Below are 26,616 nucleotides of genomic sequence, written 5' to 3' on the forward strand. Positions count from 1 at the left end.
CCAGTCAGATGAAATAAAGTAGTTAAAGAACAGATGAGCCGATGTTCTGCCCCTGACAGTAATCGTATTATAGACAAAGCTGGTGACAGTCTCCCTCTGAAAATCGTATGATCGGCGATACACGCACAGATATTATCGGCAGCTGACAGAAATCTGTTAACCTGTCCCATCGACCAAACGACCGAAAAATGTCGGGACTCTCCACACACGGCCCGAAAATTGTACGAATCCTCAATTCATGTGATCAAATCTTTGCGTCTATGGCCAGCTGAACCCATAATAAAGACAAATAGGTGCAAGAGCTCTGTGTGACTAAATACTATTTGTACATGGAGGATAAGGCTGAGCAGTAATTATTTGGACACATTCCGGGGGCTCTGACTCCCTTATGCTGAGCACATGTTCCTTATAATTATAGAACCAACACACAGAGGCCCTTTCCCCAGGGCTGGATTTACATTGTGGGCGAATCCTAGGCCCACTGCAGTTCGTCACCCCTGTCCCCTCCAGGCTAACAAGAGCAATGGGGATTGGCGCATGGGAAATTTAAAAAATGATTGTATCTCCAACGCATCTCCAGTGTTTTTGAACCAATGTGGGTGTGGTTGGGAAGCATGCCGCCCCCCTAAAATCCTGCCGCCCTAGGCCTGGGCCTAGGTGGCCTTTCCACAAATCCAGGCCTGCCTTTCCCATAGAGAAATGGTTAGAGCAGCAACTTACCTCTATGGACTGAACCCCCCGACGAGCTCCAGCTTTGTCTCCGCACATCTTCATACAGGGGCTCTGTAATGTAACACACTGAGTCAATAACAGAATCAATATTCTGCCATAGTTTTATGGGATCTCTCTGTACAGACTATGAGCAAACTTAGGGACTGTTCCTGCTGAATTGTGCTTAGTACAGGGAATACCTATGCTCATATAGTTTTATGGGATCTCTCTGTACAGACTATGAGCAAATTTAGGGGACTGTTCCTGCTGAATTGTGCTTAGTACAGGGAATACCTATGCTGCCATAGTTTTATGGGATCTCTCTGTACAGACTATGAGCAAACTTAGGGGCTGTTCCTGCTGAATTGTGCTTAGTACAGGGAATACCTAAGCTGCCATAGTTTTATGGGATCTCTCTGTACAGACTATGAGCAAACTTAGGGACTGTTCCTGCTGAATTGTGCTTAGTACAGGGAATACCTATGCTGCCATAGTTTTATGGGATCTCTCTGTACAGACTATGAGCAAACTTAGGGGCTGTTCCTGCTGAATTGTGCTTAGTACAGAGGAATACCTATGCTGCCATAGTTTTATGGGATCTCTCTGTACAGACTATGAGCAAATTTAGGGGACTGTTCCTGCTGAATTGAGCTTAGTACAGGGAATACCTATGCTGCCATAGTTTTATGGGATCTCTCTGTACAGACTATGAGCAAACTTAGGGACTGTTCCTGCTGAATTGTGCTTAGTACAGGGAATACCTATGCTGCCATAGTTTTATGGGATCTCTCTGTACAGACTATGAGCAAAGTTAGGGAACTGTTCCTGCTGAATTGTGCTTAGTACAGGAGAATAATGATGCTGCTATATGAATTATAAATCTAAACATAATCTTTAACAAAATCCTGCAGCAAATCATTTACCTGTTTTCACTGGATGACGAGGTGCTGGCTGGTGTGCGGGGAGAGCTGGTACTACTGAGTAGGTGAATGTTGGACTGTCTGTAAAATAAAAGTAATAACAATTAGGGATGGAACAAATCCACTATTTTAGTATTCGGCCAAATCACAAATCCTTTGAACAATATTCGGCCGAATCTGTTAATTAGTGAAACAAGGGGGACAGAGAACTATGTGCAACAGTTTTTGCCTTCCTCGTTTGTGTGATGAAAAGTTACGTGATGTTTTGGATTCAGATTTGGTTCAGCCAGGCGCTTTGGATTCGGCTGAATCTGTATCCTGATAAAAAAAGGCAGAATCTTGGCCGAATCCCGAGCTAAATCCTGGATTCATTCAGTGCATCCTTAATAACAATATGAACCCAAAACCATCATTAAACCCATAATATATTTATTCACATATTCTGCTTTCTGCCACTAGGTGGCGCTTGCATTGAGAATTAACAGCAGGGAAAATATATCGGCGAAGTCATTGGAATATGACATTGCTGCAAAGACTCGAGACGCCAAGATTGGGCTGTTTAAAGGGCAATTTTATTTCTGCGGGTTTAGCGATTATGACAATTCCGTACTCTGACGCAGGTAGGCCAAGTGTGACATGAGCATTTCGGTGCTGTACGACGAGGCCATTCGTAGGAAATCTTCCCGCGTCATGCGACACAGTTCCTTCCCGTCAACTCCCTGCATCTCCGAGGTATTTACATCACACAGTCCGTACTCCTTCACTGCCCAGTCCAACCACTGGGAGACATGGTCCTGACTCCACACCAGAGGGTCTGGGATTGGGAAAAGGGAAACTTCATTAGTAACCAGGCCATGTAATTGGCTCTCAGTCGCCCTTTGCTCGACCAATGATATTTCTCCAAAGCCTCTTACCCGCTGGCACTATCACTCTCTTCTCTTCATCCCCATTGGTGTGAGGTGGAGGGGCGGAGCCATTGGTCGGGATGTCAGCGTAAGTGGACTGGTAGGTTGAGTCACCGACATCTTCAGTTTTATCAACTCGTATCACTCCAACCGCCGGGATCCTGAGGGGAGGGACAAAAAAACAGGCAGTCAGACCACCACACTATAACATAATAAGATCACTTCAGAAAATAGATTCAGAGCATCGCATTAACTCCTTACATTAATCTCAGACATACCAGTAAGATCACTACAGAAAACTGATTCAGAGCATTGCATTAACCTCAGACCTGCCAGTAAGATCACTACAGAAAATTGATTGAGCATTGCATTAACCCAAGACATGCCAGTAGGATCACTACAGAAAACTGATTCAGAGCACTGCATTAACCTCAGGCATGCCAGTAAGATCACTACAGAAAACTGATTCAGAGCACTACATTAACCTCAGACATGCCAGTAAGATCACTACAGAAAACTGATTCAGAGCATTGCATTAACCCAGACCTGCCAGTAAGATCACTACAGAAAATTGATTGAGCATTGCATTAACCCAATACATGCCAATAAGATCACTACAGAAACTGATTCAGAGCATTGCATTAACCCAGACCTGCCAGTAAGATCACTACAGAAAATTGATTGAGCATTGCATTAACCCAAGACATGCCAGTAGGATCACTACAGAAAACTGATTCAGAGCACTGCATTAACCTCAAACATGCCAGTAAGATCACTACAGAAAACTGATTCAGAGCACTACATTAACCTCAGACATTCCAGTAAGACACTACAGAAAACTGATTCAGAGCATTGCATTAACCCAATACCTGCCAGTAAGATCACTACAGAAAATTGATTGAGCATTGCATTAACCCAATACATGCCAGTAAGATCACTACAGAAACTGATTCAGAGCATTGCATTAACCCAGACCTGCCAGTAAGATCACTACAGAAAATTGATTGAGCATTGCATTAACCCAAGACATGCCAGTAGGATCACTACAGAAAACTGATTCAGAGCACTGCATTAACCTCAGGCATGCCAGTAAGATCACTACAGAAAACTGATTCAGAGCACTACATTAACCTCAGACATGCCAGTAAGATCACTACAGAAAACTGATTCAGAGCATTGCATTAACCCAGACCTGCCAGTAAGATCACTACAGAAAATTGATTGAGCATTGCATTAACCCAATACATGCCAATAAGATCACTACAGAAACTGATTCAGAGCATTGCATTAACCCAGACCTGCCAGTAAGATCACTACAGAAAATTGATTGAGCATTGCATTAACCCAAGACATGCCAGTAGGATCACTACAGAAAACTGATTCAGAGCACTGCATTAACCTCAAACATGCCAGTAAGATCACTACAGAAAACTGATTCAGAGCACTACATTAACCTCAGACATTCCAGTAAGATCACTACAGAAAACTGATTCAGAGCATTGCATTAACCCAATACCTGCCAGTAAGATCACTACAGAAAATTGATTGAGCATTGCATTAACCCAATACATGCCAGTAAGATCACTACAGAAAACTGATTCAGAGCATTGCATTAACCCAATACCTGCCAGTAAGATCACTACAGAAAACTGATTCAGAGCATTGCATTAACCCAATACCTGCCAGTAAGATCACTACAGAAAATTGATTGAGCATTGCATTAACCCAATACCTGCCAGTAAGATCACTACAGAAAATTGATTGAGCATTGCATTAACCCAATACCTGCCAGTAAGATCACTACAGAAAATTGATTGAGCATTGCATTAAGCCAATACCTGCCAGTAAGATCACTACAGAAAATTGATTGAGCATTGCATTAACCCAAGACATGGCAGTAAGTTCACTGCAGAAAACATATCAGCATATTGCAGTGGTCTCTTTACTTGGAAATAGTATGATATAGAAAAGGAGATTCAGAGCATAATAATAACCCCAGACATGCCAGAAAGATTACTGCAGAAACTGGATTGAGAGCATTTAGCAGTTACTCTGGTTGCTATGGGTGGCTGAGGGTTGGAAATGAGACTCACCTTGTTCCAGGCATCTCCTCTGCCTCCTGCTTGATGCTATGAAGCCGCTCTGTGGATGGCACCCAGGGGTGCTCTTGTAAGGCTCCACGCTCTTTAATGCGAGGCGAAAAATCGTCTGGAATCTCCGTCTTGAGTGGCGGGTGGGAAAACATGGTGTGATCCTCACTGACCACCGACAGAGCCTCCTGTGAGTGGAGAGAGAGAGTCAGCGTTACATCAGCACTCGGCCACTTATCTCTTACAATTTGGGTCTCTCCTGCTTCCCCTTGTGCTGGTGGGTGCTGGGAGTAAGAGTTTAACTAGAACTTCATTCAACATTCATTTCCTATCCCAGAGCAATGCCTCTGTCATATCAGCAAAGAAACCTTTATCAACCAATCAGCAAATACCTGTCATCTCTCTAGTGAAGGTACAATAATGAGAGCAGATATCTGATTGGTTGTAAAAGAGACTATTCAGTTCTGAGAATAGACAATTTATTGTTCTGACCCATAAGAACTATGCTGCCACAGTTTTATGGGATCTCTCTGTACAGACTATGAGCAAACTTAGGGACTGTTCCTGCTGAATTGTGCTTAGTACAGGGAATACCTATGTACCATAGTTTTATGGGATCTCTCTGTACAGACTATGAGCAAACTTAGGGACTGTTCCTGCTGAATTGTGCTTAGTACAGGGAATACCTATGCTGCCACAGTTTTATGGGATCTCTCTGTACAGACTATGAGCAAACATTGGGGAAGCAGCAATTGTTCTGCAGAATCAACAACTCACTTCTGCTACATTGTGTCAAAAGTCAGAACCAGAGAAGAGAAAGGGACAGACACAATGACAGTTACACAGAACTATAAACCCAGTGAGAATGAGGAATGAATGGATATTGGGAAGTTGTATCAGGAGTCAGAAGCAGCAGTGCAGAGAAGAGAAAGGGACAGACACAATGACAGTTACACAGAACTATAAACCCAGTGAGAATGAGGAATGAATGGATATTGGGAAGTTGTATCAGGAGTCAGAACCAGCAGTGCAGAGAAAGGGACAGACACAATGACAGTTACACAGAACTATAAACCCAGTGAGAATGAGGAATGAATGGATATTGGGAAGTTGTATCAGGAGTCAGAGGCAGCAGTGCAGAGAAGAGAAAGGGACAGACACAATGACAGTTACACAGAACTATAAACCCAGTGAGAATGAGGAATGAATGGATATTGGGAAGTTGTATCAGGAGTCAGAGGCAACAGTGCAGAGAAGAGAAAGGGACAGACACAATGACAGTTACACAGAACTATAAACCCAGTGAGAATGAGGAATGAATGGATATTGGGAAGTTGTATCAGGAGTCAGAGGCAGCAGTGCAGAGAAGAGAATGAGGACTGAATGGATATTGGGGAGTCATTATGTAAATAAAAGGAATAAATAATGATGAGAGTTTGGGGGAGATGGATGGCTGTAGTAGTGAATTATCAGTAAGTCACAGGCAGTGTCTCAGCCTTGAGTGTAAGTGTTTCTCACAGTTTATCAGACAGAAATAGTTGTGGGCGTCAGTGTTGGGCTGATAAATAGACAAATAGACACAGGGAACCCCCCAATAAACAGGAAGTGACAGATGTGGCTGCTGCACTGACCCTTCTCTCTCTCCTCGTAGGACCCAACGCTACTTCCTGTCCCTGCTCCATTGTTTCCCTTCTCTCAACTCACCCGGGTCATTTCCCCTGAGTCACCTCTGCACCCCCCTCTGATCCCTTTCTGGGGTCCATTGTCCCTGGGCCCATTTATTGGCTCAGATACAAATAAATCTCATTCTGAGCAACTTCCCAATATCCATTCATTCCCCGTTCTCGCTGGGTTCATAGCTAAATAGTTTGTTTTTATTCTCTGCAATGCTTGTTCTGACTCCTGAAACAATGTAGCAGAAGCCAGCTGATTGACAGAGCTGAAACAGAACTGGTTACACTCAAAGGGGCCAATCTAAGGGCCCGAGACACAGAAACTGCAGCGTTTGCTGATGCGACGCTTTGCCTTTATCTTGTGGGGGAATCTATAGAGCAGCTTCATTTCCCTGTAAAATCTCTCCAATGAGCTCCGAGCTGCACTTTAACTATTTAACTATTTATTGTCCCGCCCAGTTCTGCACTAAAACCCCAGACTAGTGAGATAAAGAGCACTGTGACTTTAAAGGGATACTGTCATGGGAAAAAATTTTTTTTTTTCAAAACACATCAGTTAATAGTGCTGCTCCAGCAGAATTCTGCACTGAAATCCATTTCTCAAAAGAGCAAACAGATTTTTTTTATATTCAATTTTGAAATCTGACATGGGGCTAGACATATTGTCAATTTCCCAGCTGCCCCAAGTCATGTGACTTGTGCTCTGATAAACTTCAATCACTCTTTACTGCTGTACTGCAAGTTGGAGTGATACATTGAGAAGGAAAAAGAGCAGCCTGCCAGAAAGCATTTCTCTCCTAAAGTGCAGGCACAAGTCACATGACTGGGGGCAGCTGGGAAATTGACAAAATGTCTAGCCCCATGTCAGATTTCAAAACTGAATATAAAAAAATCTGTTTGCTCTTTTGAGAAATGGATTTCAGTGCAGAATTCTGCTGGAGTAGCACTATTAACTGATGTGTTTTGAAAAAAACATGTTTTCCGATGACAATATCCCTTTAAAGGGGTAGTTCACCTTCCAAACACTTTTTTCAGTTCAGTTGTTTTCAGATTGTTCCCCAGACTTTTTTCAATTACTTTCCATTATTCATTTTTTTACTGTTTTTCCAAAATCTAAGTGTAAAGTTGAATGCTCCTGTCTCTAGTGTTTCAGTCTGACAGCTCAGTAATTCAGGTGCAGATTCTGAACTGTTACAATTTTACAACATTGAGTTGATCCATTTCTCAGCAGCATCTCTGGAGTATTAGTAACTATTGTATCAAGTCTAACAGCTGCCTGTAATGAAACTCAGAGATTCTGCTCAGCAGGGACAAAGATAAGAAATGTATCAACTAAATGTATCCAATTAGAACAGGTTACAGGGTCGGCGACCCCCCTCCCAGAGCTGCTTTAGAAGGTGAAAAATTACATTTATATGTCAATATTAGAAAAAAAACTTTGACAAATAGAAAACAGAAAGTCATTGGAAAAAGTTGTTATTTCTGGTGATTTATCTGAAAAGTTATTTGAAGGTGAACAACCCCTTTAAAGAGGTTGTTGACCTTTGAGATACTGTTTAGTATGATGTAGAGAGTAAAATTCGGGGACAATTTGCAATTGGTTTTAATTTTTTGTTATTTAAGGTTTTTGAGTTATTTAGCTTTTTATTCAGTTTGGTAGCTAGGGTCCAAATTCCCCTAGCAACCATGCACTGATTTGAATAAGAGACTGGGGGAAGGACTGAATAGAAAGATGAGGAATAAAAAGTAACAATAACAATACATGTGTAGCCTTACAGAGCATTTGTTTTTTAGATGGGGTCAGTGACGCCCAATTGAAAGCTGGAAAGAGTCAGAAGAAAAAGGCAAATAACTATAAATAATAAATAATGAAGACCAACTGAAAAGTTGCTTAGAATTGGCTATTCTATAACATACTAAGGTGAACCACCCTTTTAATTACAGTCTGTCCCCCCTCTCTCTCTCTCTCTGTTCCACCGGCCTGTGACTTATCTGTGTCTCGACTGCTGAAATCTGGGTAACCGCACACCCCCCCCCACCCATGCACCCCACCCTGCACTCTGTCTCCTCCTCCTCCAGCCGTTACTGATATGACAGTCAGTGCCGGGGAAATAACTGCACAATGAGATCCGGCACAATCTGAGGTGCGGGGACACCTACCCCCATGGGACAAAGAGACTCCTTAAAGTTTGTAGTTGGGACAACACAGTTGGAAGTTGGGGGATGGGGCAGTGGTTCAGATGCCCAAAAAGCAAATCCCTATAGAAGGGACACATTCCTTATACTATTACTTTACTGGGGCAATATAGGGAGATGTATAAGCCCTGTGGGTGGCAGAGCATTTAGAATCACCCCTTTATTGCAATTAGAGATGCACTGGATCCACCATTTTGGATTCGGCCCGAAACCCCCAGAAGATTCAGCTGAATACCGAACCGAATCCAAATCCTAATTTGTATATGCAAATTAGGGGTGGGAAGGGGAAACCATTTTTAACTTCCTTGTTTTGTGACAAAAAGTCATGTGATTTCCCTCCCGCCCCTAATTTGCATATGCAAATTCGGATTTGGTTCGGCGGGCAGAAGGATTCGGCCGAATCCAAATCCTGCTGGAAAAAAAAGCCGAATCCCGAACTGAATCCTGGATTTGGTACATCCCTAATTGGAATTGCCATCCCCTAGTTCTCTATAGCCGGCCATAGACGGGCAGATTTTAGCCTTATATCCGACGTCTCAATCTCCCCACCTGCCACTAACCATTCACATTAAATAAAGTAGTAAAAGAACAAATCAAAAACAATGTTGTGCCCATGACAACAATCATATGACAGTTGTGTCTGACAAATAGAAGTGACAGTTGCCCAGTGATTTGCTCAGACAAAACCATATGATCAGTAGCCGACGGAAATCTTTATCCCATCGACTAAACGACTGATCCCCATAGTACGGAAAATGTCGGGACGATCCACACGTGATCCGAAAATAATAAAAACCTTCAATTCGTACGACTTTATCTTTGCGTCTATGGGCAGCTTTACTCTTATCCTTCATTAATTACTAATACTGAGACAGATAATGAGAGGGGAAGTGCCTATATATATATATATATAGGGAGAGAGGGAGAGAGAGAGAGAGTATATTTATATATATATATATATAGAAAGAGAGTAGTATATATACACGTATATATATATATATACATATATCTCTATATATATATATATCTCTATATATATATATATATATATATATATAGATATATGTATATATATATATGGATATATGTATATATATATATGTATATATATTCTCTCTCTCTCTCTCTCTCTCTCTCTCTCTCTCTCTCTCTCTCTATATATATATATATATATATTCTCTCTCTCTCTCTCTCTCTCTCTCTCTCTCTCTCTCTCTCTCTCTCTCTCTCTCTCTCTCTCTCTCTCTATATAGAGAGAGAGAGAGAGAGATATATGTAACTAATTGCAAATTATCTCAGAATATCCCTCTCTACATCATACTAACAGTTAATTTAAAGGTGAACAACCCCTTAATGTCTGCGGATCCCTTATCTGCCCCAAACCAACTTCCTCTTCTCAGTTATTTCTCTTTAACTCGACATTCTCAGCTCTGAGCCACCCCCCCAATTAGAAACCCTTTAATATTCTCTTATAAACCATCGTCTTGTTCCTCTGTAGAGAGAGTAGGAAGCAGCTCTGTGTTCCCAAGTGTCCAAGCTTAGAAAAATAGAAACTTTCAGAAACCATTGTTTTCTATACCTTTCTGCACTGCTGGTACTGGCTCTTGAAACATTGTAGCAGAAGTCAGCCTTTCATACTTTATCCCAGGTGGTTCACCTTTAAGTTAACTTTAAGTATGTTATAGAATGACCCGTTTTAAGCAACTTTTCAAGCTTTTTCAAGTTTTCTTCTTTCCAGCTTTGAAATGGGGGGTCACTGACCCCATCTAAAACAAATGCTCTGTAAGGCTACAAATGTATTGTTATTGCTACTTTTTATTCCTCATCTTTCTATTCAATCCCTCTCCTATTCATATTCCAGTCTCTTCAAATCTCAAAGAACAATACAAGCTTCGGGATTCTGATAGATATTATTATTTAGCGTGTCAATGTGGTCTTTCTCTGCTACGTAATAATAACAACCTGGTTTTAGCTGAGCACGATCTTGCAGACGATTCGGCAGAGTTTTTGGAATTCCCTGGTTTGATCTCTATTAGATCTCTTTCTAAAAGATTTTGGAATAATTATAGTTCAGATTCACACCCGTTATCGAAACCTTCCTCTAAATGGTCTGAAGTTTTACATTGTCAAATAACTCCCTCAGATTTGGTCAAATCAATTAGGGATTATAATAAATTAATTTTAGAAGAGAATTGGAGGATAGAACATTTTAAGCTTATCCATCTAGGCTATGGGAAACTGTTTTCAAAAAATTCCTCTAATAGCCCTAATTCATATTGCCCTAAATGTGATGGAATTAATGTATCACTTTTCCATTATCTATGGTCCTGTCCAAAGATTGTCCTATATTGGAGGGAAATCTTTGGTTTTTTTAATTATCATTTGAAGATACAGATTAAATTGTCTTTGCTTTGTTTTTTTGCATCTGGATAATATGGTCTGTTCTTCAGTTCCTAACACAAATTTTATTTCCCATGAAGATAAAGTTTTTTTCCTAGCTGCGTCCAAGAAAGCTTTATTTAATTCCTGGTTACATAAAGAACCCCCCTCGTTAGCAGACGCTATTTCTTTTATGAACCAGCTTAGTTGGCCTTATTATCCAAAACCAAAGGAATAATTCCATAGACTCTTTTAAACTGATTTGGTCTCCTTATCTCGAAGCCTGTAATTCTAATTCAGGTAAACAAATAGGACGGCTTCTTCATTTGTAAGTTACGCGTTCAGACATTCCAGTCAACGAATGGACATTTTTCTTTCTTTCAATATGTTGACTTCCACTGGCTTAGTTCATTTTTGTTATTTTCAATTTATTGTTGTCAGTCTCTTAAAATTGTATTCCGTTTTCAATCTCACTATGCCATCATATTGAATACATGTCTTTCTTCATCTGCATAATATTTGCTGTCATAATGTTATTACTTGTTTAATATGAAAATCAAATAAAACATTTTCATATTCCAATCTCTTATTCAGATCAATGCATGGTTGCTAGGGTAATTGGACCCTAGCAACCAGATGGTTTAAATTACAAAGTGGAGAGCTGCTGAAAAAAAGCTAAATGACTCAAAAACCACAAATAATAAAAAATGAAGACCAATTGCAAATTGCCTCAGAATATCCCTCTCTACATCATATTCACAGTTGGTGAACAACCCCTTAAATCGACTGGCTTCCGTGACATTGTTTCAGGAGTCAGAACTTGCAGTGCAGTGGATATAAACAGCCGTAGAGAGAATGCATTCAATAAATGTAAAAACCAGTGAGAATATGGAATAAATGAATATCAGAAAGTTGTTTAGGTATGACTTTCACAAAATTGTAGAGAACACTAGGGCCCCAACATCACACAGGCCTCTAGGTTATTGTATAAGCTCAGCTCCCAGAATCCCTAGCGGGAGAATAATACAGCAGATATTGTACTTGCAATTCCTCAGCCCCACCAGCTGGGGGCACAAGTGTACAAGGCTGCGGATTATGTTGGTGCTTTATGGAAAGTTTATAATAAAAAGTAACAAGGCGCTGATTTCCTATACACACGTCTCTGGATAAGGAGGGGGACGAGGGCCAGTTGGGTGCTTGGGAGGAGGTGGGTGCCTGGCTGAGAGTCTCAGGATGCTGAGCCGGAAGTTGCAGGTCTGGTGCTTGTGATAAGCTCAGATAATCACTGTGACCCTAATGCTTCCTGTGCTGGGGGCGGAGCTTGGGGATGGGGGGGCTCAGGGTCTTCTGAAAATAAGGGGAGAATTAGAAGAGGATAAAAAAATAATCATTCATCCAGGGCATGGGGGGGGGGGTTTCACTTTAAAAGGTGAAATGATTGGGACCAAAATCCCTTGTTTTGTATCTCCTAGCTGAGTGGGAATCAGGGAGAAGTTCCCATTCAGATTGTAAGCTCTGTGGGACAGGGGCCTCCTCCAAATCCCTATAGAGAATGGGCTGGAGCTGTCATGTTGCTTCCCCCTGCCCAGAACTTCTCTGTAGTGTCACATTTATATCTACAACTTCAAACAACTGTATCCTAAACTGACACAATTAACACAATCCCTCTAAGCAACACAACTCGACATCAACATCAATGCCCAGTCCTAACACAAACACAAGAGAAATATATATCTATATAAATATATATATATATATAGTGTTATTCAGGGTAGCACTCTGCTTCCATATCAGCCTCAGGTGCACAGTAAAAATTACAAGATACACTAAAAAAAAGAGCAACAACTTTGAGATTTCTTATGAAAAGAATAAATGGATGTTGGCTGTATATGCACATTTTAATACATTTATTTTTTCATAAGAAATCTTGTGATGCTGGTCTAATATCCTTATCATTTACAGTAGGGGGTACATTATCCCTTATAATACATGAGTGATACTCAGAGTTCCCTGTATAACTCAGCCTGCAGCCTTGTGCCTTTATATGGTCACAGAACAACCCCTCAGTGACTTCTAATATCCTTATCATTTACATTAGGGGGTACATTATCCCTTATAATACATGAGTGATACTCAGAGTTCCCTGTATAACTCAGCCTGCAGCCTTGTGCCTTTATATGGTCACAGAACAACCCCTCAGTGACTTCTAATATCCTTATCATTTACAGTAGGGGGTACATTATCCCTTATAATACATGAGTGATACTCAGAGTTCCCTGTATAACTCAGCCTGCAGCCTTGTGTCTTTATATGGTCACAGAACAACCCCTCAGTGACTTCTAATATCCTTATCATTTACAGTAGGGGGTACATTATCCCTTATAATACATGAGTGATACTCAGAGTTCCCTGTATAACTCAGCCTGCAGCCTTGTGCCTTTATATGGTCACAGAACAACCCCTCAGTGACTTCTAATATCCTTATCATTTATAGTAGAGGATACATTAACCCTTTTTTTAGTATATATATATATGGAATATGGCAGCTCCCACAGGTATAATCAGTTACACGCAAGTTACACACAGTGTATATAAAGCTAGACACACACTCTCTGTATATATTAATATGTTATATATACAATACAGTTATAAACTTTATATACTTCCCCATTGAAATCAAAATAGTTCTTTTGTGTAAGTAGCATTTGTCTTCTAAAATTCCCCAATATGGTTCTGTAACCGTATAGGCCGTGGAACACAGAGGTGAGTTGTAATATTCAGATTTAAATGTAATGTAACGTATTTCCAATACTACACAAGTTTCATTAGTTTCACTGCAGCAAACAGAATTCTCATTAAATGTCGATCTGTCAGGGCAGAAGGTTACGTGACAGGTTAAAGCTGAGCCCAAACTGCCAGATCAACAGATTGTGAGAGATTCTTTTTCTGTAAAGTTTTACAAAGACATTTCCTGCAATTGTTGAGGTTGGGAGGGGCATCTGCTAATTAGGAGCATGAAAATAAACGAAATTGTTGTGGTTTCCTTATGCAAATCTCCATCTGCACCACCAGAAGAAAGATCCCTGTGTAGGGGATGGACAGAGCTGTGTCCATAGTGTAAATAGTGGTGACGAGTACTGAATATAGTCATTATCCCCACTATGAAACAGTTAGAAGTGAGATAAGGAGATAGCAGGGAACATTGGGCAAAAGAGAAACAATATTGTAAGATGAAGATGAGACAGTAGGACAAGATAGTAACTGAAGGGTAAAAAAAAGAGACAGTAAAACATGATGGATATTGTAGGGCAAGATGGAGACAGTAGGGCAAGATGGAGACAGTAGGGCAAGATGGAGACAGTAGGACAAGATGGAGACAGTAGGACAAGATGGAGACAGTAGGACAAGATGGAGACAGTAGGACAAGATGGAGACAGTAGGACAAGATGGAGACAGTAGGGCAAGATGGAGACAGTAGGGCAAGATGGAGACAGTAGGACAAGATGGAGACAGTAGGACAAGATGGAGACAGTAGGGCAAGATGGAGACAGTTGGGCAAGATTGAGACAGTAGGGCAAGATGGAGACAGTAGGGCAAGATGGAGACAGTAGGGCAAGATGGAGACAGTTGGGCAAGATGGAGACAGTTGGGCAAGATTGAGACAGTAGGGCAAGATGGAGACAGTAGGGCAAGATGGAGACAGTAGGGCAAGATGGAGACAGTAGGGCAAGATGGAGACAGTTGGGCAAGATGGAGACAGTTGGGCAAGATTGAGACAGTAGGGCAAGATGGAGACAGTAGGGCAAGATGGAGACAGTAGGGCAAGATGGAGACAGCAGGGCAAGATGGAGACAGTTGGGCAAGATGGAGACAGTTGGGCAAGATGGAGACAGTAGAGAAAGATGGTGACTGTAGGGCAAGATGGAGACAGTCGGGCAAGATGGAGACAGCTGGGCAAGATGGAGACAGTTGGGCAAGATGGAGACAGTAGGACAAGATGCAGACAGTAGGACAAGATGGAGACAGTAGAGCAAGATGGAGACAATCTGGCAATATGGAGACAGTAGAGGAAGATGGTGACTGTAGGGCAAGATCGAGATAGTCGGGCAAGATGTTGACAGTTGGGCAAGATGGAGACAGCTGGGCAAGATGGAGACAGTTGGGCAAGATGGAGACAGTAGGACAAGATGGAGACAGTAAGAAAAGATGGAGACAGTAGGACAAGATGGAGACAGTAGGACAAGATGGATACAGTAGAGGAAGATGGTGACTATAGGGCAAGATGGAGACAGTAGGGCAAGATGGAGACAGTAGAGGAAGATGGTGACTGTAGGGCAAGATGGAGACAGTCTGGCAAGATGGAGACAGTAGGGCAAGATGGAGACAGTTGGGCAAGATGGAGACAGTTGGGCAAGATTGAGACAGTAGGGCAAGATGGAGACAGTAGGGCAAGATGGAGACAGTAGGGCAAGATGGAGACAGTAGGGCAAGATGGAGACAGTTGGGCAAGATGGAGACAGTTGGGCAAGATTGAGACAGTAGGGCAAGATGGAGACAGTAGGGCAAGATGGAGACAGTAGGGCAAGATGGAGACAGTAGGGCAAGATGGAGACAGTTGGGCAAGATGGAGACAGTTGGGCAAGATTGAGACAGTAGGGCAAGATGGAGACAGTAGGGCAAGATGGAGACAGTAGGGCAAGATGGAGACAGTTGGGCAAGATGGAGAACAGTTGGGCAAGATGGAGACAGTTGGGCAAGATGGAGACAGTAGGCAAGATGGAGACCGTAGGGCAAGATGGAGACAGTCAGGGCAAGATGGAGACAGTTGGGCAAGATGGAGACAGTTGGGCAAGATTGGAAGACAGTAGGGCAAGATGGAGACAGTAGGGCAAGATGGAGACAGTAGGGCAAGATGGAGACAGCAGGGGCAAGATGGAGACAGTTGGGCAAGATGGAGACAGTTGGGCAAGATGGAGACAGTAGAGAAGATGGAGACAGTAGGGGCAAGATGGAGACAGTCGGGCAAGATGGAGACAGCTAGGGCAAGATGGAGACAGTTGGGCAAGATGGAGACAGTTGGGCAAGATTGAGACAGTAGGGCAAGATGGAGACAGTAGGGCAAGATGGAGACAGTAGGGCAAGATGGAGACAGTAGGGCAAGATGGAGACAGTTGGGCAAGATGGAGACAGTATGGGCAAGATTGAGACAGTAGGGCAAGATGGAGACAGCAGTAGGGCAAGATGGAGACCAGTAGGGCAAGATGGAGACAGTTGGGCAAGATGGAGACGTTTGGGCAAGATTGAGACAGTAGGGGCAAGATGGAGACAGGTAGGGCAAAGATGGAGACAGTAGGGCAAATGGAGACAGGTAGGCAGATGGAGACAGTAGGGGGCAAAGATGGGACCAGTGGGCGAGATGGGACAGTTTGGCAAAGATTGAGACAGTAGGGCAAGATGAGACAGTAGGGCAAGATTGGGACAGTAGGGCAAGATGGGAGACCAGTAGGGCGAAGATGGAGCAGTTTGGGCAAGATGGAGACAGTTGGGCAAGATGAGACAGTAGGGCAAGATGGAGACGAGTAGGGCAAGATGGAGAAAGTAGGGGATAGATGGGACAGCAGGGCAAGTGGAGACAGGTTGGGCAACGATGGAGGACAGTGGGGCAAGATGGAGACAGTAGAGAAAGATGGTGACTGTAGGGCAAGATGGAGACAGTCGGGCAAGATGGAGACAGCTGGGCAAGATGGAGACAGTTGGGCAAGATGGAGACAGTAGGACAAGATGCAGACAGTAGGACAAGATGGAGACAGTAGAGCAAGATGGAGACAATCTGGCAATATGGAGACAGTAGAGGAAGATGGTGACTGTAGGGCAAGATCGAGATAGTCGGGCAAGATGTTGACAGTTGGGCAAGATGGAGACAGCTGGGCAAGATGGAGACAGTTGGGCAAGATGGAGACAGTAGGACAAGATGGAGACAGTAAGAAAAGATGGAGACAGTAGGACAAGATGGAGACAGTAGGACAAGATGGATACAGTAGAGGAAGATGGTGACTATAGGGCAAGATGGAGACAGTAGGGCAAGATGGAGACAGTAGAGGAAGATGGTGACTGTAGGGCAAGATGGAGACAGTCTGGCAAGATGGAGACAGTTGGGCAAGATGGAGACAGTAGAGGAAGATGGTGACTGTCGGGCAAGATGGAGACAGTTGGGCAAAGTGGAGACAGTTGGACAAGATGTAGAAAGTAGGACAAGATGGAGACAGTAAGAAAAGATGGAGACAGTAGGACAAGATGAAGACATTTGGGCAATATGGAGACAGTAGGACAAAATGGAGACAGGAGGGCAAAGGGTAGACAGATTAGAAAACAATGGAAACAGTAGGACAAGATGGAGACAAGAGGACACATTAGAGACAGTAAGACCAGATGAAGACAGTAGGGTAAAATTGAGTCAGTATAGTAAGACAGAGACAGTAGGGTGAGATGGGGGTACTTAGGCAAGATGGAGTAAATTGTTACAATAAAGACAGAGAAGAAAGCAAAAATGAGAAATTAGGCAAAACAGAGATAGGACTGGCAGGCAGTGCATAATTACATATAGTGTCCGACAATAATCCTCATAAGTTGGAAGAGTAAGATTAATAGAGGCATAGTAGGGCACAACAGACATGTTTTTCTGATTAGGTTCATCTATTGGGCCCCCAAGTGTAAAACACGAATAAAACTTAAATAAATAAAACATAGATACTGTATTTATACATATAGATGAAGAAGATGTTTCTTGGGTTGCTCCACCCCACAGTGGATTAAGATGTTGCTGCTGCAGAATGAACTCAACTCACAATATCAACCCCACTCAAAAAAACATTTTCCCACTCAGTACTAAACTGATTGGTGGACTGATTTGGCAGTTTCTCTTTGGTAGCTCCGCCCTAGTGATCTTTGGAAGTTATTTTATTGCCCTCCCAGGGGTCTTTTTATTGAGCTCTGAGATACTCATTAGCTTTTACTGCTGCAAGTGGGAATTGGAGTCATTAATGAATGTTATGGTTCCCATGTCTGATCCCTCAACTATCCATCCGTCCATCTATCCTCATGTCCCATCTTTACACAGAAAGGTCCAGGAAGGATTTGGGGCCATTTTTCCAGGACCATTTGCTCCATGTTATTGAGTTGATCAGAAAACACTTACAGTAGGTTCCTTGGTTTTTACATAGTATCAAAGACTCTTGGTTGGATGAAGATCATGGCTTTGATGATGCCACCACCACTTCACTGTATATTTGATGTTGCTGAGATGTGGCTAACGCTAGCTTCATGCCCAACCTTGACCTTTGGCCAAAACAACCTGGTCTTATCTGACCACAAAACTGTTTCCTACACTGGAAACTCCAGATGGGCTTTCATAAAAGTTCTTTTTGAGTAATGGACTTTTCTGAGCTGCCCTCCAATTCAAGCCAGAGTATGGCAGAGCTATAATGATAAGGTTGACCCATAGTTACAGGAACGTCTGGGGACAGAACCAACATGTTGTGGGTCTGCCTTGATCAGCAGACTCTGGGCATCTTTAATATCAAAATGAATGGGGCAAGAGAACATCTTTTAGGCTACTCCACCATGAATTTAGGGAGAGACAGATCTCTCAACAGGACAATGGTCCAAACAAAGGCAAAGTAACCCTGGAAAACTGTGAATCCTACCATGGCCAAGTCACAGCCCAGATCCCAATCCATCTGAGAATCTGTGACCAAACTGGAAAACAGAGGCACAAGTAGGACCCAACCCGAATATCACAAAGCAAATGAGAGTGGTCCAATATTTCCCCCAAACACTGTACCAAGCGGCACTGCAGCACCCTGTGTTGTTGTATTTCCCCCACCTGCCTCCCTACAGCCGCAAACAGGGCACGTTACTATTTCATTTTAACAATCCCCAATAAAGTCACTGCTGCTTCTTTACAATATTTTCCTTCTCGCCAGACGGAGAGTTGAACCCACAATGTTTTCTTTTAATTTGGGGAGCAAATAAATGAACTTTAAAGCCTATTTTAAGATGAGCCACTTAAAGGAAACATTTGGGTTAATCTGCTGCTGTTTATGCTCAGCCTTACTCTGCAGGGGGCCTGGACTGCTGTTTGGTTGTGTTACTCTCCCGCCACTACTCTTGTTGTGTTGTGTTGTGTTACTCTTCCACCAGCCAATCTGCTAACGGTTCCAGCTGACACTGCAGAGAAGTACAAACCACATTGTGCAGCCTCTTTACTATTCCTGCCAGTGGTTTCACCTCTAACGGCTGCACTGAGGCTTCTTCCAACCTGAAACCTGTTGCAGCTGATCTTACACTTACTTGGGGTAGTATATATTAACCCTTTCTGTGTCATATCTCCAACTGCCCTGCATCTGTGTAAATGCTCAATAACATAGAATGCATTCACCTCTTTACTAAGCGGATAGCACAGCAGCACCTACACTATCACTGTGGGATAGTAGGTATAGTAGGGAGAGATGGTGTCTATAGTAACAGTGGATAATAGTCTCTGGGAAGGGAGTGTGACTGTGGGATAGCAGGTATAGTAGGGAGAGATGGTGTCTATAGTAACAGTGGATAATAGTCTCTGGGAAGGGAGTGTGACTGTGGGATAGCAGGTATAGTAGGGAGAGATGGTGTCTATAGTAACAGTGGGATAATAGTCTCTGGGAAGGGAGTGTGACTGTGGGATAGCAGGTATAGTAGGGAGAGATGGTGTCTATAGTAACAGTGGGATAATAGTCTTTGGGAAGGGAGTGTGACTGTGGGATAGCAGGTATAGTAGGGAGAGATGGTGTCTATAGTAACAGTGGATAATAGTCTCTGGGAAGGGAGTGTGACTGTGGGATAGCAGGTATAGTAGGGAGAGATGGTGTCTATAGTAACAGTGGATAATAGTCTCTGGGAAGGGAGTGTGACTGTGGGATAGCAGGTATAGTAGGGAGAGATGTGTCTATAGTAACAGTGGATAATAGTCTCTGGGAAGGGAGTGTGACTGTGGGATAGCAGGTATAGTAGGGAGAGATGGTGTCTATAGTAACAGTGGATAATAGTCTCTGGGAAAGGGAGTGTGACTGTGGGATAGCAGGTATAGTAGGGAGAGATGGTGCCTATAGTAACAGTGGATAATAGTCTCTGGGAAGGGAGTGTGACTGTGGGATAGCAGGTATAGTAGGGAGAGATGGTGTCTATAGTAACAGTGGGGATAATAGTCTCTGGGAAGGGAGTGTGACTGTGGGATAGCAGGTATAGTAGGGAGAGATGGTGTCTATAGTAACAGTGGATAATAGTCTCTGGGAAGGGAGTGTGACTGTGGGATAGCAGGTATAGTAGGGAGAGATGTGCCTATAGTAACAGTGGATAATAGTCTCTGGGAAGGGAGTGTGACTGTGGGATAGCAGGTATAGTAGGGAGAGATGGTGCCTATAGTAACAGTGGATAATAGTCTCTGGGAAGGGAGTGTGACTGTGGGATAGCAGGTATAGTAAGGAGAGATGGTGCCTATAGTAATTAAATGACTTGCTGTTACATAACGCACACAGTGTATATTTCCCAGGCATTACAGAGGGTTGTGGTCGATATACAGTAACCCATTGTGTGCTGTGCTGTTAGTAGGACCATATAGTCTATAAAGTGTATAGAAGAGACAGCAGCATTTTTTTGCACCAACTTTCATTTTGTGGGTTGATTTCTGTTTCTTTGTTCCCCTTTTGAGAAAGGCTATAAATACCGACATTATCACCTCGCAGTATATGTGCGTTATCATATGCACGGGGGGGGGGATAAGCCACAGAAATAATTATCATTATTATCCAGACCCTAGTTATGAGTGTAAAATTAACCCTTTATCCCTCCATGCCCATGTACCTACTGGCACTGTGCTAGTCCCGGGCCCTTGGGGCGGCGCCACATACTCGGGCCTGGGCTGATATAAAACATCTTGCGCCCTCAGCAATACGGACAAGTTCTACACTTTTCTGCTGCATTAACCCATGCGGCACCGGGGTAGCTTCCTTATACTAAATGCTGCTCATGGTGTTGGAGAGGCAGTGAGAGGGTTAATATGACACATGGCTGCTCAGCAATGGCGACTGTTACTCACTTCACTTGTGAAAGCGGCACTGCAAAGCATCATGGGTCACTAACCGCAGGGCTGCAGGGAGTGAGCGTGAAAGAGAGTTTCACAAGATTGGTGCAAACACACAAGTACAGAGGCACCTTAATTCATAATCACACTAATTACACCCAAAGCAACTGCACATATACACACACTAACGGGCAGATTTATCAAGGGTCAAATTGAAAATTCTAATTTAAATTAGAATTTTATATTTCTTTTTTATGGTCAAAATCGACTAGGGAGTTATTCAAATTTGATTCAAGTTTTTTTTTAAAAAAAAATTCGAATTTAATTTTCAAAATTTATCATATTAGATTCGAGTTTTCGGGTTCATCCGAGTTTCAAAAATTAAAATTTCTAAATTCATGGGAGTTTTTAAAAACTCCCATGAATTCGAAATTCGACCTTTGATAAAGGTGCCTCTTACACTTGTTCCTATGCACACACACATCTATAAACAGCACTATACACAAAACACTTGTACACACAGCCACACAATCCATCATTGTCATATACACACACTCGCACACATACCTATAACCCAATCCAATCAGCAACCAATCAGAGATTTCCTTTTATTACTCTACCTGCAGCAGTTTCAGCAAAGCTAAATTCTGATTGGTTGCTATGCAGTGGCGCAATGACCAGGGGTGCGATTGCACCCGAACCCCCACACCCTTGGGGTCCACCAGAGCTGTGATATGTTTTAATGTGGGATTAGGAGATTTTTCGTAGGTGGGGGTCAACAAGGGGCCTGGGTGCACATGTTATGGGATATTACATGGATCAAACGAAAACGAGAGTTAAGGTCCCCATACATTTCAGGATCTACTCATTCAGGGAGCTCACCTTATTATTTGCTGCTTTTGACTTATTTAGCTTTTTACTCAGCAGCTCTCCGGTCTCCAATGTCAGCCATCTGGTTGCTAGGGTCCAAATTCCCCTAGCAACCATGCATTGATTTGAATAAGAGACTGGAATATTAATAGGAGAGGAACTGATTACAAAGAGGAGTAATACAAAGTAGCAATAACAGTAAATGTGTAGCCTTGCAGAACATTTGTTTTTCAGACTACAGCAGGGAGGGGAGGGAGAGGGAGCAAACTGAGCATGCTCAAGCCCTAGCCCTGGAGGTTTAAGCTGAAAACAGTTAGTCTGATACAGAAGCCCATGAGTACACAATAGAAGGAAAGAAATGTGCTGTTTCTTTTGACAAAGGACTCAGAGCAGCATTACTTTGAGGGGTTACTGGTGTATTTATATAGACCTTTCTGATAAAGCTTACTTAGTTTTAACCTTTCCTTCTCCTTTAACCTGACTAACTGCTAGTTAAAGAAAAAGGCAAAAAAACAACTATAAAAAAAGAAGACCAATTGAAAGGTTGCTTAGAATTAGCCATTCCATAACATACTAAAATTGAACTTGAAGGTGAATCTTCCCTTTAATTTAAGGCAGGGCCTGCATAGATGTGTGTGTCTGTGCCAATGTCTTTGTGCTTCTGGATAAGTGTGTATTCACTGGTGTAACTAGATGTTACTGGGCCCCAACAGCAAATTCAATTTAGGACCCAGAAGCATCAATAAGTTGACCTATTCGAGCAATAAATATATTTAAATTGCTCTTCAAATGGATTGCCAGAAATAATAATTCATATTTCCTACTGTCATGCCCATTTTGTATCCCAATAAAACAATAATTTAATAAATGAATTACTAATTAATTGATTACTACTGTGGCCCCTACACTCCTGGGTCCTGCTGCAGCCACAGGGTCTGCTCCTCCATAGTTACACCCCTGTGTGCACCGGTCTATGTGTTTGTGTGTTTGTTACAATTGATCTATATTTGTGCAGCAATTTCAAAACAAAACAGAGCTCAAGGGCTCACACACCATAACAGAAGCTTTGCAGAATACAATGGGTTTAGTTCTTGCACAAATGCTATTCATGAACCATAGAATAAAAACGTAACGGATACAAAGAGAAGCTTTGTGGCCAAGAAATATTTAATTTAACTGAATAAACGAATACACTTTATGGGATTACTGGGCCTTTAAAAGAACGAAACCAAAACTCGTAACAAGTGAGGCTCATTCACAGGGAATTGAACAATTAGTAACAATTTTCCCTGCCGAAACGATTTATTCTGCTTCAATTTCCTCCCAGTAAATTTAGCCCTTTGCGCCAGTTATTAGCGTCACATATTTGTTCCATGCGAATAACTCAAGCCCCGCCCTTCTCCTTTTATTATTAAGCGTAAAACATTTATATTTAGGATTTTCCTAGTAAACTGCTCCAAATTCTTTCTACGAATCGTTGGTTAATATGTAAAAATTGTATTAATTGTATAAAAATAACTTCACCAACCTTTGCCTTTATATTGTGCGCCAACGACTGCGCCAGTTCTGCGCTAAACGCATTTGATATAATTGCAGTTTTCTAAGGCAAATAAATGTTTTCGTTGTTGGAATAATTACTGAGATGTATTCGAAACAAACAAAGAAAAACGGATGAAACAACAATTAAAAATTTAAAATTAAAATCTGTTTTGGTTTCTACTCCCTTATTTCTACAGTCACAGAATTGTATTGATTTTTCATGAAGAATCAGAAATATTGATGTGTTATAATTATTTCTTGAATTCAGATCATCTTACAAGTCAGAGTTTTAATAAAACCGCTAATAAACGCTGATATTTTAATTCTTAAGTTGATTGGGGGGTGATTTTTTTCCGATAAATGATCATTTTCAATTGTATCTTGAACGAATATCTGCGAAAGGATAAACGAATGGAAAAAACGAAAAGTCAATTACTAAGTAGCGGGCCAGATTTATCAAGGGTCAAATTTCGAATAACATCAACTTCAAATTTCGAATAAAAAAATACCAACTCAAATTTATTTAAAAAAATATATATATATATTTTATTGGGTGAATAGGCCTTTTTCGTTCGAATTAAAATTATATGAATCGTTACATCGTATTAGATTCGAAGTTTTTTCTAAAAAGTTCTAGGAGGTCCCCCATAGACAAAAACAGCAATTTGGCAGGAATTAGATGGTGAATGGTTGAAGTCGAATTTTTTAAGAGACAGTACATGATAAATTTTGAACTTTAGAATATTTTTCAAATTTCAAAGTCAAAGTACACAAAAAATAGCTTGAAATTCGAATTTTTTTCATTTGAATTTTCACTTCGGCCCTTATATATAAAGGCGAGTGGAAGGGGTGAAATAAGCTGCTACAACACGACTACACTTCTACTACATGATATATCTTCTGAAAGCTTCCTATGATTATATATATAAATAAATAAAGATATATAGATGTGATTTAGATAAAGTCTTTGGTACACATAGAGTGCTCCCCCATACACACGTGGGGTACCCCAATGCAAACAGAGGGGTCTCTGATACACATAGAGGAGTAGGAATCAGTCTGGGATGTCAAGTTGTTATTTTGTTACAAATTATCGGTTATATTGTGGTTTAGATGTTCCAGTTCTAGGGTTGCAACACTGAAAAAGAGAACCCACAATCTGAGAGGGGGAGGGGAGAGAGAGAGAGAGAGAGAGAGAGAGAGAGAGAGAAAGAGGGGGAGTAATAAAGTCGGTAGCTGAGACCAAGAATTGGGGTGACTGCGGCTGTGAATGTGTTACAAGCGAAACTATAAAGATATAAGGAGCTCAGATATTACTAAGGATTTAATGCACATTGTAATATCGAATTGCACTTTAAAACGGAATTTGTGTGATAGAGGGTGAAGCTGAGCATTTGAAAATAAAGAAATAATGACAATAGAACTATATGGAGCTAATCATTCCCTTTTATGGATTCCTCCCTCCAAACGAATGCAGGGAAATATAAATTGTTTGTTAAAACAAAGAATGATTATCAACCTTGAGTATAAACAGAACTATATAATATATGATATATAAATGAATAGTGAAAGATTAATCACATGAAAAGGGATTATAAATAGAGAAAGATACAGACACACTATATATATATATATATATATATATTTGAATAATGAAAGATTACTAGAAATAAATATAATAACCATCCATAGAGGATAGTCAGCACTCTCAATACTTAGTTCAAATGTGCCGGGTGCATTGTCCAATATGTAGAATATGTATCACACAGAGAAGGTCCACTCTCAGCACTTAAATAAAAATACAAATGTTTTATTGAATGACTAAAGTTTGAGAAAACTTTGAGAAAAGGCCTCGGAGAGGCCGAAACGTTAGTCATTCAATAAAACATTTTTATTTAAGTCCTTAGAGTGCGGACTTTCTCTGTGTGTGAGAAATATATATATATATAAAATGAAGGATTAATCGCATGAAAAGGGATTATAAATAAAGATACAGACACACTATTATATATATATATATATGGATAATGAAAGATTAATCACGAGAAATTCATATAAATATATAAAATGAAAGATAAATCATGGGAAAAGGGATTATATATAAATAAAGATACAGACCCACTATATTTATATTTCGATACACAGGTACATAGAGAAGCCTCCCTCCTGTCATTTTGTTTATGAAAAGAATTTATAGGGGGGGGGGGTCAGCAGCAGAGATAAAGTTCACCCCCCAATAAAGATTAATCACTGAGGGGGCCTGAGCTCACATAATGATGTCACCTGATAGGGCTACAGGGAGTTGTTTAAGGTAAAGGTCTTATCCCCCCATTACCCATAACTCCCCCTTTCTCCCTATCCAATTGCACCTCCCCCAGCACCCACCTGTACATTTATTGATTCTCTGACCTTCCTCCTCCTCCTCCTCCTCCTCCTCTATCAGCAGGTGTTTCCTGAGGACCCCCCAGAGCGGACGACCCCCTAATCAGTCTAATGTCCCCCATTATGGGCTCAGGGTCCCAAGTCCCAGGCTTTGTCAGGACTCCCCCAGTCTATGAGCTTTTTCTGGTGGTTTCGAGTGTTATTTAAGCTCAGACATGAACCACCAAGGGGAAGGAAGAGGAAATTTGGTACCAGAAGGAAAGAGTGGGGGCCCGGATTACCGCCCAAAGCCTGAGTGTGAGAAGAAGGGAGGGGGGATCCTGATCCAACATTCCACAGACACAGGGGTACAGGGGGTACAGGACTTACCTTGATAGTACAATCCATTGTACCTGCTGGAGCTGCTCTCCTGTGTAGGAGCCTCCCTATGCCATGATAAAGGTGCAGCTGAGTGTGCAGAGAATGGGGCCGGATGAGAGGCTGCGAGTGTGTGTGTTAGTGTGTGTGAGTGTTAGTGTGTATCACTTTGTGTGTGTGTCCCCTCTAGTTTTGGGAAGTGAGGTCACAGGCTGGTTTCCTTTGGTGACAGATGTTGCAAAATGAAACTTTCAGCTCATAGTTGCTCTTCTCTCTCTTTAGCTCTGCTGCTCTGTTAGAAGAGGGGGTGCAGGCAGCAATGTGGGGGCAGGTAAGGAGAGTGGGGGTACAGAGACTTAAGAGGAATTGTAATACAGGGGTAGTAAAATGTTGTGTAAAGACTTGGACTCAGAATTCCTTTATTGTGCAGAATTACATACTTGGGTTTAGTTCCCCTTTATTAAATCTTGATTGAGC

The 26,616-nt window shown here is 41.7% G+C and overlaps 1 protein-coding gene across 3 annotated transcripts in view; it reads right to left on the reverse strand.

The window, feature by feature from the left end:
* fli1b.S (Fli-1 proto-oncogene, ETS transcription factor beta S homeolog) overlaps positions 1 to 26,297 on the reverse strand; it is a 30,458-nt gene extending 4,161 nt beyond the window's left edge. Inside the window, exons 1-6 of one of the 3 annotated variants that reach the window (XM_018226749.2) lie at positions 26,152 to 26,297; positions 4,630 to 4,814; positions 2,546 to 2,697; positions 2,242 to 2,445; positions 1,635 to 1,712; positions 721 to 783 (exon numbers count right to left, since the gene is read on the reverse strand). In XM_018226749.2, the coding sequence (XP_018082238.1) occupies positions 721 to 783; positions 1,635 to 1,712; positions 2,242 to 2,445; positions 2,546 to 2,697; positions 4,630 to 4,814; positions 26,152 to 26,169 (700 nt within the window). In that variant the 5' untranslated portion in view covers positions 26,170 to 26,297. 3 annotated transcript variants of the gene reach the window in all.
* Positions 26,298 to 26,616: the final 319 nt, after the last annotated feature.

This window comes from Xenopus laevis, chromosome 7S (assembly GCF_017654675.1).
Source record: "Xenopus laevis strain J_2021 chromosome 7S, Xenopus_laevis_v10.1, whole genome shotgun sequence".
Lineage (NCBI taxonomy): Eukaryota > Metazoa > Chordata > Amphibia > Anura > Pipidae > Xenopus > Xenopus laevis.